The following is a 22,342-nucleotide window of genomic DNA, read 5'->3' as shown; positions in this document are numbered from 1 at the left end:
CTCAAAGTGCAGGGATGGAAAAATATATTTGATGCAAGTGAAATCAAGAGAACAGGAATACCTATACTTATGCCAGACAAAGTAAACTTTAAGTCAAAAATAGTAACAGGAGACAAAGAAGGTCATTGTATAATGATAAATAGGGGTCAATTCATCAAGGATATGTAACAATCATGAATATATATGCATTGACATCAAAGCACCAACATTATATTAAGCAAATCCTAATTTCTGAAGGGAGAAATAGGTACAATACCATAATAGTAGGGGACTATATTATCCCACTTTCAACAACAAATAGATCATCCAAACAGAAAATCAATAAGGAAACACTGAATTAAAGTATACCTTAGTCCAAATGGACCTAAAAGACAAATATAGAAAAAATATATTCCATCTAACAGCAGCAGAATACACATTCTTCTCGAGCACACAAGAAACATTCTGTAGGATACGTCAGATAAAAAAATAAATCTAAGCAAATTTAAGAAAACTGAAATCATACCAAGTATATTTTTCAACTACAGTGTTATGAAACTAGAAGTCAGTAATTGAAGGAAAACTGAAAAATTCACAAATATGAGGAAATTAAACAACATACTCCTGAAAAATCAATGGGTCAAAGAAGAAATCAAAAGTAGAAAAATATATCTTGAAAAAAACTGGAAGAGAAACACAGCATGCCAAAACTCAATGGATGCAAAAAAAGCAGTTCTAAGAGAAGTTTATAGCAATAATAACAAAATACACATCCTTTCATGGCAAACTCTAAACAAATTAGGTATAGGAGGAACATACTTCAACATAATAAGGGTCATATATGACAAGCCCACTGCTAACATCATACTCAATGATAAAGGTTCAAAGTTTTTCCTTTAAGATCAGGAAAAAGACACAGGTGGGCACGCTCACCACTATTCTTGAACACAGTGCTGGAAGTCCTAGACAGAGCAATTAGGCAAGAAAAAGAAAAGGCATCCAAATTGGAAAGGAACGAGTTAAACTGTCTTTGTTTACAGATGATATGATGTTATATACAGAAATCCCTAAGACTCCACTAAAAAACTGTTTGAACTAATAAATGACTTCAGTAAAGTTGCAGGATACAAAATCAACATATAGAAATCAGTTGTTTTTCTATACACTGACAATAAAATAGCTGAAAAAGAAATAAGGAAAACAATCCCATTCACATCAAAGAGAATGCAATACTTAGGAATAAATAAAATGTATTGATTGACTATTCCACCCAGTCACAGGAAGCAACATCTTCCATGGTTACTAAAATTTCCCTTGAACAATGCCTCTCTCCTTCGTACGTGAAAGCCTTTGAGAAATTTCCTTGTTTTGCTGGTTTACCAGCAGGTCCCACCAATGTAGTGATCCCTGGACATCAAATAGCCTTCTTACTCTCATATACCTGGAAATGATAAAAGCCAAGCAATAAAACCAGAGTAAAAGCAATATTATTATTGTCATAGGCCGAAAGAGTCTGGCTGAGGAAGCCTGGTATGTGCCTCTACATTCAGAAGAGTAGCTTTGATAGACAACATCATGAGGCTAGTGGTTGAACTTCAGAAAAAAAGTCTAGAATATTCTATGGAATAGGTCCTTCTTTCATTAGCTAAAATTCTCCTACTGGAATATAACTGTTAGGACTCCACAGAAGTGATGCATTTTAAAAAATTAATTGTATGCATACACATATTTGAATTTACAGAATTTATTTTCCTATATTCATTGATTTTTTTTAATGATCTCTTCTGATCTCAAAATAAATGATTTTTTCCCCCAAAAGAACTATGATTAAGGTCACTGATTTATAAAAAAGAATTCCTTTACTCTGGTACCAATCTGGTTCGCTACAATGGTTGACATGGTATTATTTTATTATCCTAATGGTTGACACAATGTCTTTATATTATTTCCGATGGTCTGAAATCCTCTTGGATACTTGGTCTCTTTGGTGATCATTTAACTTTGATTTCTTCTACATATACCACAGTGGAATGAACCACCGTTAGTGACTGGAATGTCGGTCTTTGTTGTAGACCTGATAAAGCCTTATCTAAAGGCCCTGAGGAGGGGGTGACTCCTTCCCTGCAGGGGAAAGAGATGTGTTCTGTTTTCTCATGCTTGGAATTGACAGAAAGCAAATAAGAAAGAGGCCTGCTAAGCCTGAGGTTACTCAAGGCTTGGCTGGTGATAATTGGTGACTGTGGAGCCATTCCAGAGCCTCCAAATTTACATCCAGAAAAACTCAGTTTCTAAAACTATGCAGCCCTCCAGGGAGGCCACCATGAGACCCTGGGGGATAGTGGGCAAGGAAGACCCATCTGAATGGCAGACATGGGTGATGCAACTGGTTAACCAAGGAACATCCTACACTGACAAACCAAGAATTCTACTCCTGCCCAGCAGAATTTGATATGTATTAGTATCAGTGATTTCTGTTTGTTTTCCATTCTCTCTATTCCCAAGTGGTAGTTTTCCCTTGGATTCATGCTTCCTGTTGTTTCTCTGTCGTTCTATATCGTGGGAGTACAGACAGATAACTTGTTTTTTAAAGCTATGAGTTGCTAAGCCAAGAGGAGCATCTGAGTCTGGGTCTGATGGAGATGATGTCATCCCCAGATGTGGTCACAGGGTGAGGCTTTGAGGTGGGCTCCCTTCAGGAAAGAATGAATGCATGTCACCCAAAATGTATAAATGGGAAGAACGGGTTTGTGTATGTTGGAGAGCCAGGGAGATAAATGACCCTTAATTTTCTCTACTATAGGCCAAGAAGCTAAAATGCTCATCATCCTAGAATCTCTTGCAGCTAAGGGGGAAACCATATGACTCAGTTTTGGCCATTGAGATGTAAACATAAGTTCCTGAGCTAGGATTCTGGAAAAGCTTTTAAAACTTCAGAATCAGCCTTATGATTCTTCAGCCTTTTGCCCTTTTCTTTTTCCTGGCTTAAATGTGGATATAATAAGTGGTACTTTAGAAAAGAACATGTAAATGTACGGATGAAAGCCACATATAAAGAATCACAGAGCAGCCTTGACCCTTGATGGCACCCAAAACATTTTGCCCTTCATTGCTTATCTACAGCTTTCTTAATGAGTAAAATAAACACCTACAAGGTAAGCTATCGTTAGTTGGTTTTTCTCAGCTCTTTTCCTTTTATGCTTGAGACATATTCCTTGGCAAATGACTATCTTTTAAATCCCCTAAAATTGGCAAGAGTAGCAACAACCAATATTTTTAATCCAGAGCTGTAGCAATCCCAGGAGATAAATTATATGCTGAAAATCCAGAATAAGAAAGCAGTTTTATTCAGTGTTGATTCTCCAACACCTAGCACAGTGCCTGGCACTTAGCAAGCAATAAAAATGTTTGTCCGTTGATCCTACTGATTGTATATTTCAGAAAACTTTTTAAATAAAGTAACACTTAAAGCATATATCAGGATTTACAGAAAGTTCAGTAACAAATTTGAATTTAATGCATAACAATATTTATTGAATAATTAACATGTATTGAATTGTAATCTAAACACTATACTAAATTCTTTGTGTTTATTTTTAGTTAATTTTCACAGCAGTCCTATAAACTAAGTATTATTATTGGAGAATTTCAGAGGTATTTAAATAAGTTAGACAAGGTCACACAGCCAGGTGGTATGAGAGCCAGGATTCAAGGCCAAGTATATCTCCCTCCAAACCTATGCTCTTAATCACTATGTATTAATAAAATATTTTAAATCTGCTCTCCTAAAAGAAACACCCTTTGATCCCTAAAAACCCTTTCTGGCAGAACAGCAAGTACACAGAAAATGTCAGTCTATGTTAATGGCTATACATTATTAATCAATTACCACTTACTGGATGAGTTATTAATTCCTCCTTGTTGACAAATCAGTTGACTATTTCATATGCACACATTGGAGTAAGTTAGCTAAATAAAGTGATTCACTTGGAGCATTTCATGTTTGCTCCAGGTTGCTATTGGGAACCTCGGTTATTTGTGGCATTTTTGCTCAAAAATCCTGGAGTTATTAAAATCTGGCCCCACAGACTGCAGAGTAGGATATTGATAAGAACAAGGATGCAGGTGGCAATTCAGTAGATACTTAAACGGCAAAAAATGTAGTGCAAGTTTCCCACACCTTGCAGACTGCAGGTTTATATGATAATAAACAATTATCACCAGGGGATAAGGCCATGAAATCCAATAGCACAGTGAGAAATCTACTAATACAGGTGGTCAAGCTTGTTCCATTTCATTGTCAAAGGGAGGCTATTTACTTGCTTCCAGTAGTTCAATTACAGAGTCATTTACTGCTGAAAGTTTTCCAGTAGGCAGATGTAGATCTACAGCTCTGGGCTTTACATTCAAAATCAGTGAGGAAAAAGGGAATAAGAATCTCCTCCACAGACAGCATAATTGATAAGGTAGAGATCTGTAAGCAACTCCAGAAATAAAATAAGTGCCTTTAAGCATCCCAGTTGGAATCTCCTTACTGTGTATAGTGGGCATGGGGAAGGGTCAAGATGCTGACTATAATTACTGATTTTTTAGAAGCTCTTTAAAATATTTTCCCTTTGATAGTTTTCTGTCTAGATGAGATACCAGTGGTTGGTGTGTGTGTGTGTATGTGAAAAATAAAGAGAGAGAGAGAGAGAGAGATTCCTTGTGTACCAAAATGCTCAGAAACAGAGGGAAAATATTCACAATGGATCCTCAGTAGTTATAAAATCAAAGACAACTTTCTTTTCCTCTTGCGCAAGATAAAAGTGGTTTTTATCCAACAAATAACACTATGTGTGTGTGTGTGTGTGTGTGTGTGTGTGTGTTCTGAGGACATTTGAAACAGTGGAGATTATACAGACTGTAATCATTATTTCTAAACTGCCACAATCTAGCAATTTCCAAAATTTGGCAGTGTATCTATAGACTAGATCAAAGATATGTCAATAACAAGGGTTTTTCTTGAGCATGTTTTTCATCATTTTCTTGTCAATAGGTTCTGCCTTTCAGTTGAAATTCAATTTATATTTTGCATACACCTAACCACTGTAATTTTATCACTTGTTTGCTGGGCATAAGAAGCCACTACTTAAGTGGCCAAGTAACTTGACTCTTGTCAAGTAACCTTTAAACCAAGACACGTATGTAATTCCCTTATTAATTACAAAGATTAACTTCATCAATCTTAGTTCATGACCAAATTCAAAACTTCCAGGCACAATCATGATAAGAAATACACAGCTGAAAGATTTTAAATTCTAATTTATCCCACCTTGAAAAACAATTAAGGTGTCATAAAGGGCAATGAGTCCACCAAAGTAATCTCCACGGGAAGTGACCCACAACAAAAGGTTAACAGATAGGGGACGGTATCAGCTTGCTAGAAGACAACTGAAGATGAAGAAAACCAAATATACCACCTCTAGTTATTGGATGCTGAAATTGGAAAATGTCATCAGAGAATTTTAGCAATGATAATAAAATCCAAATGACCAAAAATTTGACAACTTAGTCAATATAACTCAGCTCTCTGTGGGAATAGTTAAGAGTAAGTGTATACATAAATATGGCATAAAAGCATTAGATCAGGATTTCAAGATCTATTGGCTTTTCTACCTAACTTTTGAGAATCCAAAGATCAACACATTCACTGGTAGTAATCAGAAAACTTAAGTTGCATGTGAATAATTAATGGTCCAAAATGACCATTATTTTAAAACAAATATGTACCAAGCATCCCTATGCTATAACTAATTTTTTAAACTTTTTATTTGGAAATAATCATAGATTTACAGGACGATAGTATAGAGAGATCCCCTGTACCCTCCACCCAGTTTCCTCAAAGGTTATATCTTACATAATTTTAGTACAATATCAAAACCAGGAAGTTGACATTGTGTGCACAATATGTGTGCATGTCACTTTTATCATGTCTGTAGATTCTTGTATTTACCACTTCAATCAGGATACAAAACTATTATAAATGATTTTATTTGTTTTCTTGAATATAAAAGTGCATTATAATTTCAGGTAGAAAGTTCCAAACTACTTGTTTTACAAAACAATCACAGCATATTGAAAATGATTAATATTTAGGAAATTATTATCTAAGAAAACTCTATTTATAACGGCCGAAGTGAAATTCTAGCAATACAGACAACATACATTTGTGTTAAACTTATCTCCCTGCACAGATTAGACCACCCCATCATTCAGCGATTGGCTCTCCGCAGCATGAGAGTGAGGGAGTTTTCAACACGTAGTTTATCAAAGACATCTTACTGAGAACTGTACTCCTCCAAAACTGTTTACTGGTGAAAGCCCCAGATACACACATACGTATACACACACCGCTCTGGTCTGGGGTAAAACAGAGCACTTCACAAGTGCCTTTAAATCACTAATAAAGTTACTATAATAAAGGAGAACATTAATAAATATATACAAAGAATTAATGAAATAAACTAGCCAGATTCTTCCAAGCCAAGGCTATCATGGGGTTTCTTATTTTCCCTAACAAGTAAACATAATCCAAATTGTTGCAAACTCCAATTCGATTCAGCTCATGGCAGTGGAAAAATATATGATCACAAAAGAAAAAAAAATCAGAATCGAAACACCATTCTTACCTTGGCCATTTGTGCCTGCACGCCATTTGCCTTGAGAGACGCTACCGCTTTCTGTGCAGCTGCCGGACTGTCAAAATCTACAAAACCATACCCTGTGAAAACACAAAGACCCTGGTTAGTACTCACAAATAGCTGCATCTCTGTCACACCAATAGAATGTGTGTTTGTGGTCAAACTTGCACTCATGACCCTGCTTGAACCATAGACCTCAATCTATGGCCCTTAACATGTCAGGAAAGATACCACAATATCGTTCAACATAAAATAGTCACTCGCTTATTTTCTAGAGGTTGCTTTTGATATTGGTTATGTAATCAGCAAGCTGATTTAGACTAATTTGGTGAGTAAGGTAATATATTATTTAACCATGTTCTTCTTTCTTCAGTGGATTTGCTGCAAGAATGAGGAACACAAAATGCTGAAAAATAAAGAGAAGTTTATCTCGAAAGTTAATTTTCAAAAAAAAAAGTTAGTTTTCAAAACAACTGACGGTAATAAAAGCCATGATAGAACCAGCATGTAGTACAAGCAACCTCAACAGTTTCTGGTATTCAGTAGGCATTCAATAAATGCATGTTGACTACATGAACGAATGAAGGTTATGAATGAGTCCAGGGAGGTTTGAAACTAGTTCCAGTTGATTTCCAAGCTTGTGTTAAGTCATTACAGACCTCGTTTCTCTCAAACATAACATCCTAAATAAACGATTTGACTGTTAAGGAACATGTGATAAAGAGTGAGTAAATACAGAAATATTCAAGCGTCTTTTAAAAATAAGAAACAAAGACCCATGTCACATATTTGTTACTTAAGTATAATCTGAAAAGGGTACAAGAGTTGCCTATACTGTTCTCTGATTGTGTGCCTGTGTGTGTGTGTGTGTGTGTGTGTGTGTGTGTGTGTGTGTGTGTGTACAGAGTGAGGCCAAAGAAACAGCCAGTAAAACAGAATAAATGAAAAGGGGATTTTGCATACCCATAAAATAGCTGATATTAGTTCAGGACTTAGCCTAACAGTAATTTCAGCTGCCAAGGATATTTCAAAATAAAAATGCTCAAGAATGAGTGTTTGGCACTCAGTGCCCACCATACGTATCCTGCTCCTCTCCTCAGCTGTCAGGCAGGGATTTGCTCTGTATTCCAATATTTTTCTCATTTAGAAGTTTTGAGGGGAACTGCTAAGGCAAACCTACTAACCATGCACTGTGACCATGCCCGCCCCCCACTACTAAAATAAACCAAAGAGTGAAAGGGAATTCAATTACCAAGTTGTTTCTTGTAATTAACTTTTTAATTTTCTCCCCTTGAATCTCTTCTTCTTTTTCTCCCTCCCAGCATGTTAACCTAAAATGAACTTGTTACACATCAGCGTACCATCAAATGCTCTTGAAAAGCTGGGCAGAGAAACTGGGAAATTTGTATTTCGAATCCAAAAGGAAGCCTGCTCTGTCAGTATTGCTAATTCCTTTCTTCCCACAAAATTCAAACTATGTGACTAATATGAGTATTACCACCCACTAAGATGAGTAAGATGAGGGAAAAAGCAGAAAGAAAAAGAGGAAAAAGAACAAAATACGTCAAGAAGTAGAGTTAGAGGGAGAGGAAGATAAAACTAAAATGCAGACTTTATCTCCTATGTTCCAGCAACTGCCCTGAGTGGGTGATGTGTTGACACCTGATGAAATGATAATAATACATGTACTACTGTCCTGCCTGTTCACGTATATAAATAGAGAAACTGAAGCTTAAGCCAGGCGACAAGACTGGTCCCAAATCACGAGCTGCTTAATCAGTAGAGCCAGGATGTGAAGCAAGGCCCTTTCCAAATATACTGTACTATGAACTGCTTTATAATCTTATTTTGCAAACTATTTCTAGAAGCCCCTGAAACCCACCAGAAAGAGGACACAATTCTTGAAAATCCCTTAGACTCTGAGGTTAGCACATGAAATAAAACAATCCCGTAAAAGAATTCAACCCAGCTCATTCAGTCAGTACACTTATTCATGGAGTGGTTGAGTTCTCAGCAGAACGGGCTACATAAGGTTTGACAAGGCACCCCTCCCACCTCATGCTTTGGTCAGTCTTCCTCATCTGTTTGCAGGCTCATTCTTTCATTCAATAAGGAAATTCTATGTCAGGCATTTTGCCAGGTACAGGGTATAGAGTAGTGAAAAAAAAAAAAAAAAACCCAGTTCCCACCCTTACGCAGCTTATAGTTGAGTTGGGAGATGGACATAAAACAAATAACCATACAAATGAATCTATAATTACAAATCGGTATGCCTTCCCTGAAAGTAAATGAGATCATATACCACAGAATCTGATGATTGATTGTTCATTATTGAAAGTTTTAAGGAAGCAGTGCCATGGGATGACCTGCATTTCTTAAACTATCACTCTAGCTGGCTTGTCTTAAAGATGGTATTGGTTTTGGGGGAGGCAGGTAGCAAGAGTGGAATCAGGGAGATAACTTAGGGGCTATTACAGCAATCTGAACAAATGACAGCTGGCTATGAAATGGACAGGATGCAATGGATGGTCTGAGTTACATTCTGGAGGCAGAATTAACAGGACCCAGTGATGGATGGACTGGGTGGGAGTAGGGGAGATACAGGCGACAAGGATTACTACAGCTTTTTCAGCATAAGCCAATGGCTGGGTGGAGATGTGATCTATAGAAATGGGGAGCTGGGAGGAGGAACAAACAGGGGAGAGGGAAAATTAAAATATTGGTTTGAGGCATGGTGAGCCACAAATGCCTGTGAGACATCTAAGTAAAAATGTCAAATAGCAGCTGGATATATTAGGCTGGTTCTCAGAAAAGGGAATAAGATTGGAAATATAAACTAGGAGATCAACAGCATGAAGATATGATTTACAGAAACAGAAAAAGACAAAAGTGCCTGGTGTAAGTAGAAACAAAGAGCCCAGGTTTGGAGCTGAACTTCACCACTGACGTGTCAGATAGGAAAATGAGATTGCAAAGGAGGCTGAAGGAGAATCAGAGGGAAAGAAGGAAATACAAAGGGAATAAGATGTCTCATAGCCAAGGTAAGAAAGCTTCCCAAGCAGGACAGAGAGACTGACGGTGTCAAATGCCACTGAGAGTGAGAGCAAGATGGGAGCTTGAGAGACCCAATGTTTCAGGAGCATGGACTTCTTTATTTAACTAGAGTTGATTTATAATGTTGTGTTAGTTTCAGGTGTACAGCTTCAGATTCTTTTCCATTATAGGCCATTACAAGACACTGTGATGTATAGTTCCCTGTGCTATAGATAGGTCTTTGTTGTTTATTTTATATACAGTAGTGTATATCATGGACTTCTTTTCATGCTTGGCTACAGGCCAGTGGAGGCGACTGAAGTCTGCTTGAGTAGTTGAAGAGCAAGACTAAGGGAGGTAAAGAGTGTTTACAGTCTGCTTTGCTATTATGCTGCTGGGAAGGAGAATTAATAGCCAGCTTTAGCTCGAGGGGGATATGAGGTCAAAGGAGCTATTTGTGTTCGTTGGTTTTAAGATAGGAGATGCTATGGTTTTCAACCTTCGCTGCATGCTAGATGCACTTCGGGAGCTAAAAGAATGACCAATGCTCACTTCTCACCCCCAGGAAAATGAAATCAGTGTCTTTGGGAATGTGGCCAAGGTGTTTGCACACACACGTGTGTGTCTATTCCCCGGGTGGTTTCAGTGTGAAGCCAGGGTACAGTACTGCTGAATATTCATTCAAGTTATTCAACAAATATTTATTTGTTGCCCCTACTATGAGATAGATACTGTTCTTGGCACTTTTGAATGTTGATAAGAAAGATCAAGCAGAAGTCAAGAGATTAAAGCTTCAGGCAGAGAAGGGGATAATTTATAGGGCAATGTTCCTGAGAAGGTGGAAGTGTGAGGGGTTCTAGAACATGAATGAAGTGCTATCCTTTGCTAAAAGAGGGACTTTGCCCTTGGCCCATTGTAACTGGAAGGAAGAAAAAAAGAGCAGTCTCGATTACCAGGTGTTATTTCTTTGTATATCTTTGTTTCTGGGACATAGCCTGAGCTTAATAAACATTTGTCGAAATTAATTGAAACCATGTTTAAAAGATGCTAAGTTACTTCATGGGACTACAGTGGAGATTAACCAATAAAAATGTCTGTTAATACATTTTGACTCTAAAGAGTCAAATGCCAAGCAGCCAGGGCTCTGGCTTAGCCACGTTGCCACCCAGTGACGCCACCAAGGATTTCATGACTCTCGGCCTCTATCACAGTGTGGCTTCCTCCATTTTTTCCACTACACACATCACACAGGATATTACAAAATCAAGATGCTGTTCTCCAGGGCTGAACTCCAATCCAAACAGAAGAAATCCTTGTGAGGGCAGGAGACACCCTGAGCCTTGTCTGAATTGGGGAAGTTATGGGTGAACTTCGAGAAGAGTGTCTTTCCAAAGAGCCATCATGCCAGCAAGAAGAGAGGCCCCTAAGTGCAAAATATCTCCTCTCCTGAAGGCTCCTGGGAAGCAAAGTTATAAATAAAGAATAAACGTTTCACTGAGTTCTGTGTTTTTCATACAAACTTACTTTCACCAATTAAAATGAACAAGCAGAGGTAAAATGTCTCAAGCACCACCCCCCAAAAAAACACACCACAATTCTGGAAATAAACATTGCATTCTTGACTCTTATGTGACAGCATATACTACATCGCAATCAGAAAGGAACAAAATTAAATACGAAGCTGCCCCTAGAGAATAATGATGCCTTTACGAAGGAATAAAGCAACTCCAATTTGGTTTCAATTTGCTTTCCTTAACTACAAATCATCAAGCCCGGGAACAGAAACCTCTGTACCTACATCTGGTGAGAGGCAGGGTAGGGAGATTAGTTCAGCTCCAGCTAATAATGCTTTATGGTAACTGCTAAAATCCTCCATAAAATGGGACCCATTGGAAACACCAGCCCCAGTGACTGAAAGGCCATTGGTCTCCCTCAATTACATAATTAAGCTTGGCAGCAGGTTCAAATGAATGAAAACTGAATGTCACTGTTTTCTCCACACACCCCTGTACTTGTTTTCCTTCCTTGTCGGGGGACAAGGCCAGCAGTTCTGCAATTAGCAGGAAGCAGAGAGCAGCAAGAAAGAACCATCTCCATGCTAATTAGGTCATTCACCAAATGCACCCACTCCATTGGCAGAGCTAATCAATACTTTCCCGAAATGCTTCAAACTTGGTGTGTTAATTTAAAGTTTTGTTATTTTTATTGCACTATAAGCCTGGTGACTTTATAAAAAGAAGAAAAAATATATATATTAAGAAATTATGACAGAGTTCTACAAACAATGGTACTGCCAGAGCGTTTTGTTTTTGTTTCTTCAGTGTTATCTGTAAGCAGCTTCTCTGTGACCTTTGCCATTCAGCTGGACCCCTGTGTGACAATTCATTTGAATTTTGTTAAAAGTCTCTTTATCATCTTTTTTAAAATTTAATTTTTATTTTACATTGGAGTATAGTTGATTTACAATGTTGTGCTAGTTTCAGGTGTATAGCAAAGTGATTCAGTTATACATATACGTATACCCATTCTCTTTCAGATTCTTTTCCCATATAGGTTATTACAGAATATTGAGTAGAGTTCCCTGTGCTATACAGTAGGTCCTTGTTGGTTATCTACTTTATATATATTAGTGTGTGTAGGTTAATCCCAAATGCCTAATTTATCCCTCCCCCACATTTCCCCTTTGGTATCATCTTTATCATCTTTAACAGTTAATTTTATACTTCTGTGTTGCAACTGGATCCTTAAATTCTCTATGTAAACTGCTTACATATTTACCAACTTTGGATGGTTCTTTATGTGGGGCAAATGATACAAACCAGAATTCCTGGTTCAGATGTGTGGTGGCATGAGCCGAGTGAGACTCGCTCTCAGAGTGTAATCTCACACGACATTTCATATTTCTGCAGAATGACTGTCATAAAAGCCCACTTGAAACACAGATGGCTTGATGTTAACACCCAACTTCCTTCAAAGACGATCCAGATGTGAGTCAAATACGATTTTTAAACAGAAGTGAACACTTTGTCTAGGAATCACAGGTTCCACTGAAGTTCCACTCATATTTAACAGCTGAAGATGTTTAAGAATCGCCCTTCCATAAATCCCCCCTCTTTCTACTTAGGCTTAAGAATATTCTGCGGCTGTCATCTGAGCTCAGAGCACGGAGAGAAGGTGGCCTGCAGGAAGGAAAGAGTGATTTGCAGGCTTCCTGGAAGTCTGCTGGACTCAAGGCTGCCTCCAGGCATCTGTATTTCGATTTTTTTGTACATCCCTAAACTGTTGAATGACTGCCAAATGTCTGCTCTTATTATTGGATTTCCTAGTTCGCTGCATTATGTTGATCAAAGGAGGTAGTTGAAGGACAGCACTGATAAATTCTTTGCTACATGTATGCTTGTAAAACCAAACTAACAAGGAAACCCAATCATTTCTTCAGTATTTCCTTTCGCACTGATGTCCTGTGACTGACCATTACAATGAAGCAAGGATGCTACAATGCAATAGCCCTGCAGCCTAACTTACATGTGTGGAAAAAAAAAAAAAAAAAAGGCAAAAGACAAATCCTGCTAGAAAGCAGAGGCCAAAGACAAGAGTGCTCATTTTGAGGAAAAGAATCCAAACCATTAAAATCTGAAATGACCTCCACTTTGAAGCATCTTTGGAAAAAGGATGGAACCATTTTATACAGAAAAGAACAGTGTCTGTACTTATGCAAAGGGCTGCAGCCTTCACACTTAGCAAACAGAGGCAAATAAGGTGGGTAACAGGGTCCACAATACAGGAAACAGATTGCTCCATTCTCTTCCCCTGACTTCTGAGCTTAATTACCTAAACATTCTGATATTCTAGTGCCAGGAACACTAAAATAAGACATCAGTTTTTGGAATAGAATTGACCTGTTTATATGGGACACTTTTGAACCATGATGTGACTTTCCTATTATTATTATTTAATCTTAATTTTATTTTATATTTTTAAATTTTTATTATTTTTAAATTGAAATATAGTTGATTTACAATGTTATGTTAGTTTCAGGTGTACAGCAAAGTAATTCAGAATATATATATTCTGAATATATATACCTTTATAGTTTATTACAGAATACTGAATATAGTTCCCTGTGCTATACAATAGGTCCTTGTTGTTTACCTATTTTATATATAGTAGTTTGTATCTGCTAATCCCAAACTCCTAATTTATCCCTCCTCCATCCCCTTCTCCTCTGGTAACTATAAGTTTGTTTTCTATGTCTGTGAGTCTGTTTCTCTTTTGTAAATAAGTTCATTTGTATCACTGTTTTAGATTCCACATATAAGTGATATCATATGGTATTTGTCTTTCTCTTTCTGACTTACTTCACTTAGTATGATCATCTCTAGGTCCATCCATGTTGCTGCACATGGCATTATTTCATTCTTTTTTATGGCTGAGTAATAGTCCATTGTATAAAGACGATGTGGTATATATTACTATTACTTAATTTACTAAACATCTACTCTGTGCAAAGAAGATAGTGTGTTCGATGCTGCAGGGAAAACCAAGATACTCTGACATGGCCCTTCCTGTCAGGGAGTTTATGGTCTAGTAGGATAGATAAAGACATTTAAATACAGTGGTGGGTCCTCTTATGCATGGGGTTACGTCAGTGAGCATATGCAAAATGGCATGTTTTCATTGAGTATAATATGCATGGTTTTGTGTGCACAGCTCTGCTCATCAGAGCTGAATACCTGAGTCAGGTCCCTTCTCATTGAGCAGCATGATGGTAAAACTATCCACATTCTACATTTATGTGTGCATTAGTCTATCTTTCTGTTTTCCTGTTTTTGTGCATAATAGAAACACATTAAGTTAAATACAAAATATAGGGAGGAATTAGTATCACATAAAAGGTGAAAAGAAAGTGCTAGTGTTCTAAGATAGCAAATATTTCTTCCAGGTGGGGGCAAACTCAGTACACTTTGAGAGCAAACGACAAAAGTGAGGACTAGGGAAAAAAACTTAGGTCCCAAGTGGCATTTCCCTGCAGAATAAGACAATTACAAAAGACACGACGAATTTAGGGAGCAACATACTTAGTGGAATGCCGCTTGAAAATGGGACGCTTCTTATTCCAGTTATGGTGCACAGAGAGTCTTATTAAACCAAACACAAATTCAAAACCCAAAACTCACTTCCCTTGTCACCCTGTTCAAATGATTTTTAAATGAGAGAAATTGCTTCTTTCTACTGAATAAAGTCAAAATTAGGATGAGGATCATTATTTAATGGGCTTAGAAAGATCATTATGCTTTACTGAAATTAAAGAAACTCACTGATTTGTCAAGGTTTTCAACTAAACCAGCCATGATTTTATTATAATATTGTAGAAATTAAGGGAGCAGTCTGCTTGGCTGTAAATGGATAGATTAACCTCTGTGAATCATCTTGCAAAGTTTTCCTTTCCTTTGTTCAAGGACACATATAAAATATATGTCTCATGTGAACCTTTGGTCCTAAGTGTCTCTGCCATCAACAGCAGTGGGATGTGTAAGTGTATAATGCATTGTGGCCGCAGGAGCAGGCCAGGGTATTGATATAACAATTCCACTGAGTCTGTAAGTATGATGGAAGCAAGCTGTATCTGAATACTCTAATTACAGCTCTGCAATCCTAGCCCACAGTAGGCAAAACTATGGTTTTATTCCTGGGTGCCCATCTTTCCTCCCCTCTCTTTGCTCTGGCCTTACAGGCAGGTAAAACTGTAAACTATTCCTCCATCAGAAGAGCAGAGTTGATGGCCTCAGTGTGTGAGGATCAATGGAAGAACAATCTCCCCTTCCCCGCCCCCCCACAAGTACTTTAATCCACACTCACTCAATGCCTCCAGCCAATGGCCTGGAAAGCATATCTGTAGTCTTACACATCCTTCTACAGCAGAGACATCTCCTGCCCTATGGCACATTCACCTTTAGAGGGTGGACACCGTAGTGCAACTAGGTAAGCACCCAGAAGGATGCATTAAGCAGCTCACTGCAAGAAGGAAGGAAGAGAAAGTGAATCCTACATACAGGTAACCCTTTGAAGAGGCATGCGCACCTGTGTACCTTTGTTTTTGTTACAGTCTACAATCTAGCTAGTCCCTCCACAGACTTGTCAATCCATCTCTATTTCTGTACCAAGCCCTGGGTCCCTTTGAACACCATTATTTTCCTGGGAAAGGGTTCCATCCATGATTTCCTACTTCCAAATCTTTGACAAAACTCACTTTGAAACCCTCGGGAAGCTTCTGTCTAATAAGTCATGCATTTCCTAACATATACCCATGTTTTACTGGAAACAGTCTTCAGTCACATATTTATATGCCAAATTCCAAATATTTAAAATAAATGTCCACAAGTACTGTCTCTGTCACTATAAGTGGTGGCTTTGACATCCTCTTGGACCCTAAATTACTTCTCTCCAACCCACTTGACATACCAAATACAATTCTAGTTTTGTATTAGAATCTAGAAAACAAAGAAACTTAAATGTACATGTAGGCAACTGAAAATAACACATGCATGTGATTAAAAAGATTAAAAATAAAGTATAAAAATCATGCCAAACAAAACATTATTCAATGAAATGAAATTTCTTTTCTACCTAGACCTTAATGCTCTGGTCCAACTTCCCAAGAAATTGTCCAATGAGTCCGTCTGTGTTCTAACTTGAAAAAACAACTAGAACTAATTCTTGAGCTCTTACTTTTGTATGTATTAGAAGCACTTAGGGATTTATATAGAAATAAAATAATTTCTGCTATTAAAAATCATGAAATGAAAAACAGTTGTAAGATTTTGTAAATGGCTCCACAATTGTCCATTTTCCCTTAAAAATAAATAGGAGTCTTGTTTTCTTTTAATTTTAAAAGTCATACAATTTTATTGGAAATTTCAGTTGATATGGAGAAAAATTAGCCATGATGCCACCTCCTAAAGCTAAGTAAATTGTTACCTTATTTTTTCCTTTATTTTTAACCAAAATGGTGCCACTTTATACACACATTTTTATGGTTTTTTTTTCTCTTAATAACACATGTGGCTACATTTCCTGGTCGATAAATGTGGATCTCTAAAATACCATTAATCTCTTATTTTCAGCATCCCAATTGACAAACTCTTTCTTAAAGATTTCTGAGCTCTACATTATGCCTCAGCCAAATGTTTCCTACTTTGCAAAACTGATTTTATTCCAATATTTTGAAAGATTTTAATTAATAAAATAGTAATAGGCAATATTTTCAAAGCCTCCTAGACTTTAGAGAGTGGTTTTTCTTAAGTGTTTCGATTCTTTCAAAGATGTTTCAAAGAAAGACCCGTAGGCATTACAAACCAAAGATATCAGAAAACAGTCAAATCAAATTCAAACGATACCCTCCTGAAATATAGGGACTGGAAGCCCGTTTTCTTTCTCATTGCAATTAAGTTGGATCTATCTCAAAGGAATTTTGGAAATATATCAGGATCTTGCGAGGCAAAATTACAGCTCTGTGATTCAGAAAGGATGCCAAGAGTTTGAATAGTCATGCCATTATACTCATGACTGCACATTCATTTATAAGTTGAAAGTGAAATCTTTTTCAACAATCAAAGACATGTTTTTCCCAAGGTAATTTGACCGTAATTTGTAAATTGGTACAGTAGCTGATTGCACCAACTCTTTTGAATCCCTCTGATAGCTGGTGATCCATGACTTACAGCTGAGGTCTTTCCTCTTACAGGCAGAGCCTGCTGGAAGAATCCTGGTTGTCTAAAGAAACTAGGATTTCATGATCCTAGAAGATGCTGGTTGAGATGCAATTTAGGGAACAGTGACTACAATATAAAATGGTCCTAAGTAGGATCAGAACGTGGATCACTAGGGAAGTGGCTCTACAAGCAGACCCAGAGTGGCCTCCCATGAGAGGTTTCCTTTATTTTTTTTTAATTTATTTTTTTTATACAGCAAGTTCTTATTAGTTACCTATATTGTACATATTACTGTATATATGTCAATCCCAATCTCCTAATTCATCCCACCACCACCACCCCCTTTCCCCCCTCGGGGTCCATACATTTGTTCTCTTCATCTGTGTCTCTATTTCTGCCTTGCAAAGCAGTTCATCTGTACCATTTTTCTAGATTCCACATATATGTGCTAATATATGATATTTTTTTGTCTCTTTCTGACATACTTCACTTTGTATGACAGTCTCTAGGTCCATCCATGTCTCTACAAATGACCCAATTTCGTTCCTTTTTATAGCTGAGTAATATTCCATTATATATATGTACCACATCTTCCTTATCCATTCGTCAATGGACATTTAGGTTGCTTCCATGACCTGGCTATTGTAAATAGTGCTGCAATGAATGTTCGGGTACATGTGTCTTTTTGAATTATGCTTTTCTTTGGATATGCCCAGTAGTCGGATTGCTGGGTCATATGGTAATTCTATTTTTAGTTTTTTAAGGAACCTCCATATTGTTCTCCATAGTGGCTGTATCAATTTACATTGCCACCAACAGTGCAAGAGGGTTCCCTTTTCTCCACACCCTCTCCAGCTTTGTTGTTTATAGATTTTCTGATGATATCCATTCTAACTGCTGTGAGGTGATACCTCATTGTAGTTTTCACTTGCATTTCTCTAATAATTAGTGATGTTGAGCAGCTTTTCATGTGCCTCTTGGCCATCTGTATGTCTTCTTTGGCGAAATGTCTATTTAGGTCTTCTGCCCTTTTATGATTAGGTTTTTTTTTTTAATATTGAGCTGCATGAGCTGCTTATATATTTTGGAGATTAATCCTTTGTCCGTTGATTTGCTTGCAAATATTTTCTCCCATTCTGAATGTTGTCTTTTCATCTTGTTTAGAGTTTCCTTTGCTGTGCAAAAGCTATTAAGTTTCATTAGGTCCCATTTGTTTATTTTGTTTTTACTTCCATTACTCTAGGAGGTGGGTCAAAAGATCTTGCTATGATGTATGTCAAAGAGTGTTCTTCCTATGATTTCCCCTAAGAGTTTTATAGTGTCCAGTCTTACATTTAGGTCTTTAACCCATTTTGAGTTTATTTTTGTGTATGGTGTTAGGGATTTCATTCTTTTACATGTAGCTGTCCAGTTTTCCCAGCACCAATTATTGAAGAGACTGTCTTTTCTACATTGTATATCCTTGCCTCCTTTGTCATAGATTAGTTGACCATAGGTGCGTAGGTTTATCTCTGGGCTTTCTATCCTCTTCCATTGATCTACATTTCAGTTTTTGTGCCAGTACTATATTGTCTTGATTACTGTAGCTTTGTAGTATAGTCTGAAGTCAGATAGTCTGATTCCTCCAGCTCCACTTTTTTCCCCTCAAGATTGCTTTGGTTATTCGGGGTCTTTTCTGTCTCCACACAAATTTTAAGATTTTTTTGTTCTAGTTCTGTGAAAAATGCCATTGGTAATTTGATAGAGATTGCACTGAATCTATAGATTGCTTTGGGTAGAATAGTAATTTTCACAGTACTGATTCTTCCAACCCAAGAACATCGTATATCTCTCCATGTGTTTGTGTCATCTTTGGTTTCTTTCATCAGTGTCTTATACTTTTCTGAGTACAGGTCTTTTACCTACTTAGGTAGGTTTATTCCTAAGTATTTTACTCTTTTTGTTGCAATGATGAATGGGATTGTTTCCTCAACTTCTCCTTCTGATTTTTTGTTGTTAGTGCATAGAAATGCAAGAGATTTCTGTGCATTAATTTTGTATCTTGCAACTTTATCAAATTCATTGATTAGATCTAGTAGTTTTCTGGTGGCATCTTTAGGATTCTCTATGTATAGTATCATGTCATCTGCAAACAGTGAAACTTTAACTTTTTCTTTTCCAATTTGGATTCCTTTTATTTCTTTTTCTTCTCTGATTGCCGTGGCTAGGACTTCCAAAACTATGTTGAATAATAGTGGTGAGAGTGGACATCCTTGTCTCGTTCCTGATCTTAGAGGAAATGCTTTCAGTTTTTCACCATGGAGAATGATGGTGCTGTGGGTTTGTCATATATGGTGTTTATTATGTTGAGGTAGGTTCCCTCTATGTCCACTTTCTGGAGAGTCTTTATCATAAATGGGTGTTGAATTTTGTCAAAAGCTTTTTCTGCATCTATTGAGATGATCATATGGGTTTTTTTCTTCAATTTGTTAATATGGTGTATCACATTGATGGATTTGGGTATACTGAAGAATCCTTGCATCCCTGGGATAAATCCCACTTGATCACAGTGTATGATCCTTTTAATGTGCTGTTGCATTCTCTTGCTAGTATTTTGTTGAGGATTTTTCCATCTATATTCATCAGTGATATTGGTCTGTAATTTTCTTTTTTTGTAGTATCTTTGTCTGGTTTTGGCATCAGCGTGATGGTGGCCTCATAGAATGAGTTTGGGAGTGTTCCTTTCTCTGCAATTTTTTGGAAGAGTTTGAGAAGGATTGGTGTTAGCTCTTCTCTAAATGTTTTATAGAATTCACCTGTGAAGCCATCTGGCCCTGGACTTTTGTTTGTCGGAAGATTTTTAATCACAGTTTCAATTTCATTACCTGTGATTGGTCTGTTCATATTTTCTATTTCTTCCTGGTTCAGTCTTGGAAGGTTATACCTTTCTAAGAATTTGTCCATTTTTTCCAGGTTGTCCATTTTATTGGCATATAGTTGCTTGCAGTAGTCTCTTAGGATGCTTCGTATTTCTGCGCTGTGTGTTGCAACTTCTCCTTTTTCGTTTCTAATTTTATTGATTTGAGTCCTTTCCCTATTTTTCTTGATGAGTCTGGCTAATAGTTTATCAATTTTGCTTATCTACTCAAAGAACCAGTTTTTAGTTTTATTGATCTTTGCTATTGTTTTCTTTGTTTCTATTTCATTTATTTCTGCTCTGATCTTTATGATTTCTTTCCCTCTACTAACTTTGGGTTTTGTTTGTTCTTCTTTCTCTAGTTCTTCTAGGTGTAAGGTTAGATTGTTTACTTGAGATTTTTCTTGTTTCTTGAGATAGGACTGTATTGCTATAAACTTCCCTCTTAGAACTGCTTTTGCTGCATCACATAGGTTTTGGATTGTCATGTTTTCATTGCCATTTCTCTCTAGGTATTTTTTTAATTCCTCTTTGATTTCTTCAGTGATCTCTTGGTTATTTAATAATGCATTGTTTAGCCTCATGTGTGTGTGTTTTTTACATATTTTTTCCCGTAATTTATTTCTAATCTCATAGCATTGTAGTTAGAAAAGATGTTTGATATGATTTCAATTTTCTTGAATTTACCGAGTCTTGATTTGTGATCCAGGATGTGATCTCTCCTGGAGAATGTTCCATGTGCACTTGAGAACAAAGTGTAATATGCTGTTTTTGGATGGAATGTCCTACAAATATCAATTGAATCTATGTGGTCTATTGTGTCATTTAAAGCTTGTGTTTCCTGATTAATTTTCTATCTGGATGACCTGTCCATTGGTGTAAGTGAGGTGTTGAAGTCCCTCACTATTATTGTGTTATTATAGATTTCCTCTTTTATAGCAGTTAACGTTTGCTTTATGTGTTCAGGTGCTCCTATGTTGGGTCCATATATATTTATAATTGCTATATCTTTCCTTGGATTGATCCCTTGATCATTATGTAGTGTCCTTCCTTGTCTCTTGTAACATTTTTATTTTAACGTCTATTTTATCTGGCATGAGTATTGCTACTCCAGCTTTCTTGTGATTTCCATTTGCATGGAATATCTTTTTCCATCCCCTCACTTTCAGTCTGTATGTGTCCCTAGGTCTGAAGTGGGTCTCTTGTAGACAGCATATAGATGGGTCTTGTTTTTGTATCCATTCAGCAAGCCTGTGTCTTTTGGTTGGAGCATTTAATCCATTCACGTTTAAGGTAATTATCAATATGCATGTTCCTATGACCATTTTCTTAATTGTTTTGGGTTTGTTTTTGTAGATCCTTTTCTTCTTTTGTGTTTCCCACTTAGAGAAGTTCCTTTAGCATTTGTTCCTTTAGCTGGTTTGGTGGTGCTGAATTCTCTTAGCTTTTGCTTGTCTGTAAAGCTTTTGATTTCTCCATCAAATCTGAATGAGATCCTTGCCAGGTAGAGTAACCTTGGTTGTAGGTTCTTCCCTTACATCACTTTAAGTATATCATGCCACTCCCTTCTGGCTTGTAGTGTTTCTGCTGAGAAATGAGCTGTTAACCTTATGGGAGTTCCCTTGTATGTTATTTTTCATTTTTCCCTTTCAATAATACTCCTTGTCTTTAATTTTTGCCAATTTGATTACTATGTGTCTTGGCATGTTTCTCCTTGGGTTTATCCTGTATGGGACTCGCTGCGCTTCCTGGACATGGGTGGCTATTTCTTTTCCCATGTTAGGGAAGTTTTTGACTATAATCTCTTCAGATATTTTCTCTGCTCCTTTCTCTCTCTCTTCTCCTTCTGGGACCCCTGTAATGCAAATGTTGGTGGGTTTAATGTTGTCCCAGAGGTGTCTTAGGCTGTCTTCCTTTCTTTTCATTCTTTTTTCTTTATTCTCTTCCACGGCGGTGAATTCCACTCTTCTGTCTTCCAGGTCACTTATCTGTTCTTCTGCCTTGGTGATTCTGCTATTGATTCCTTCTAGTGTATTTTTCAT

General features: G+C 37.1%; 1 protein-coding gene across 17 annotated transcripts in view; it reads right to left on the bottom strand.

Moving 5' to 3' along the window:
- Positions 1–22,342, bottom strand: part of RBMS3 (RNA binding motif single stranded interacting protein 3) — a 715,503-nt gene that overhangs the window by 387,358 nt on the left and 305,803 nt on the right. For all 17 annotated transcript variants that reach the window (XM_033864509.2, XM_019946975.3, XM_033864512.2 and 14 more), the window contains one exon: positions 6,648–6,739. In XM_033864509.2, coding sequence (XP_033720400.1) covers positions 6,648–6,739 — 92 coding nt within the window. The remainder of the gene's footprint in view (positions 1–6,647; positions 6,740–22,342) is intronic.

The sequence above is a fragment of the Tursiops truncatus genome, chromosome 10 (genome assembly GCF_011762595.2).
Source record: "Tursiops truncatus isolate mTurTru1 chromosome 10, mTurTru1.mat.Y, whole genome shotgun sequence".
In the NCBI taxonomy this organism is placed as follows: Eukaryota; Metazoa; Chordata; class Mammalia; order Artiodactyla; family Delphinidae; genus Tursiops; species Tursiops truncatus.
The sequence above is the reverse complement of the archived record's forward strand: the minus strand, read 5'-3'. Positions and strand labels throughout refer to the sequence as shown.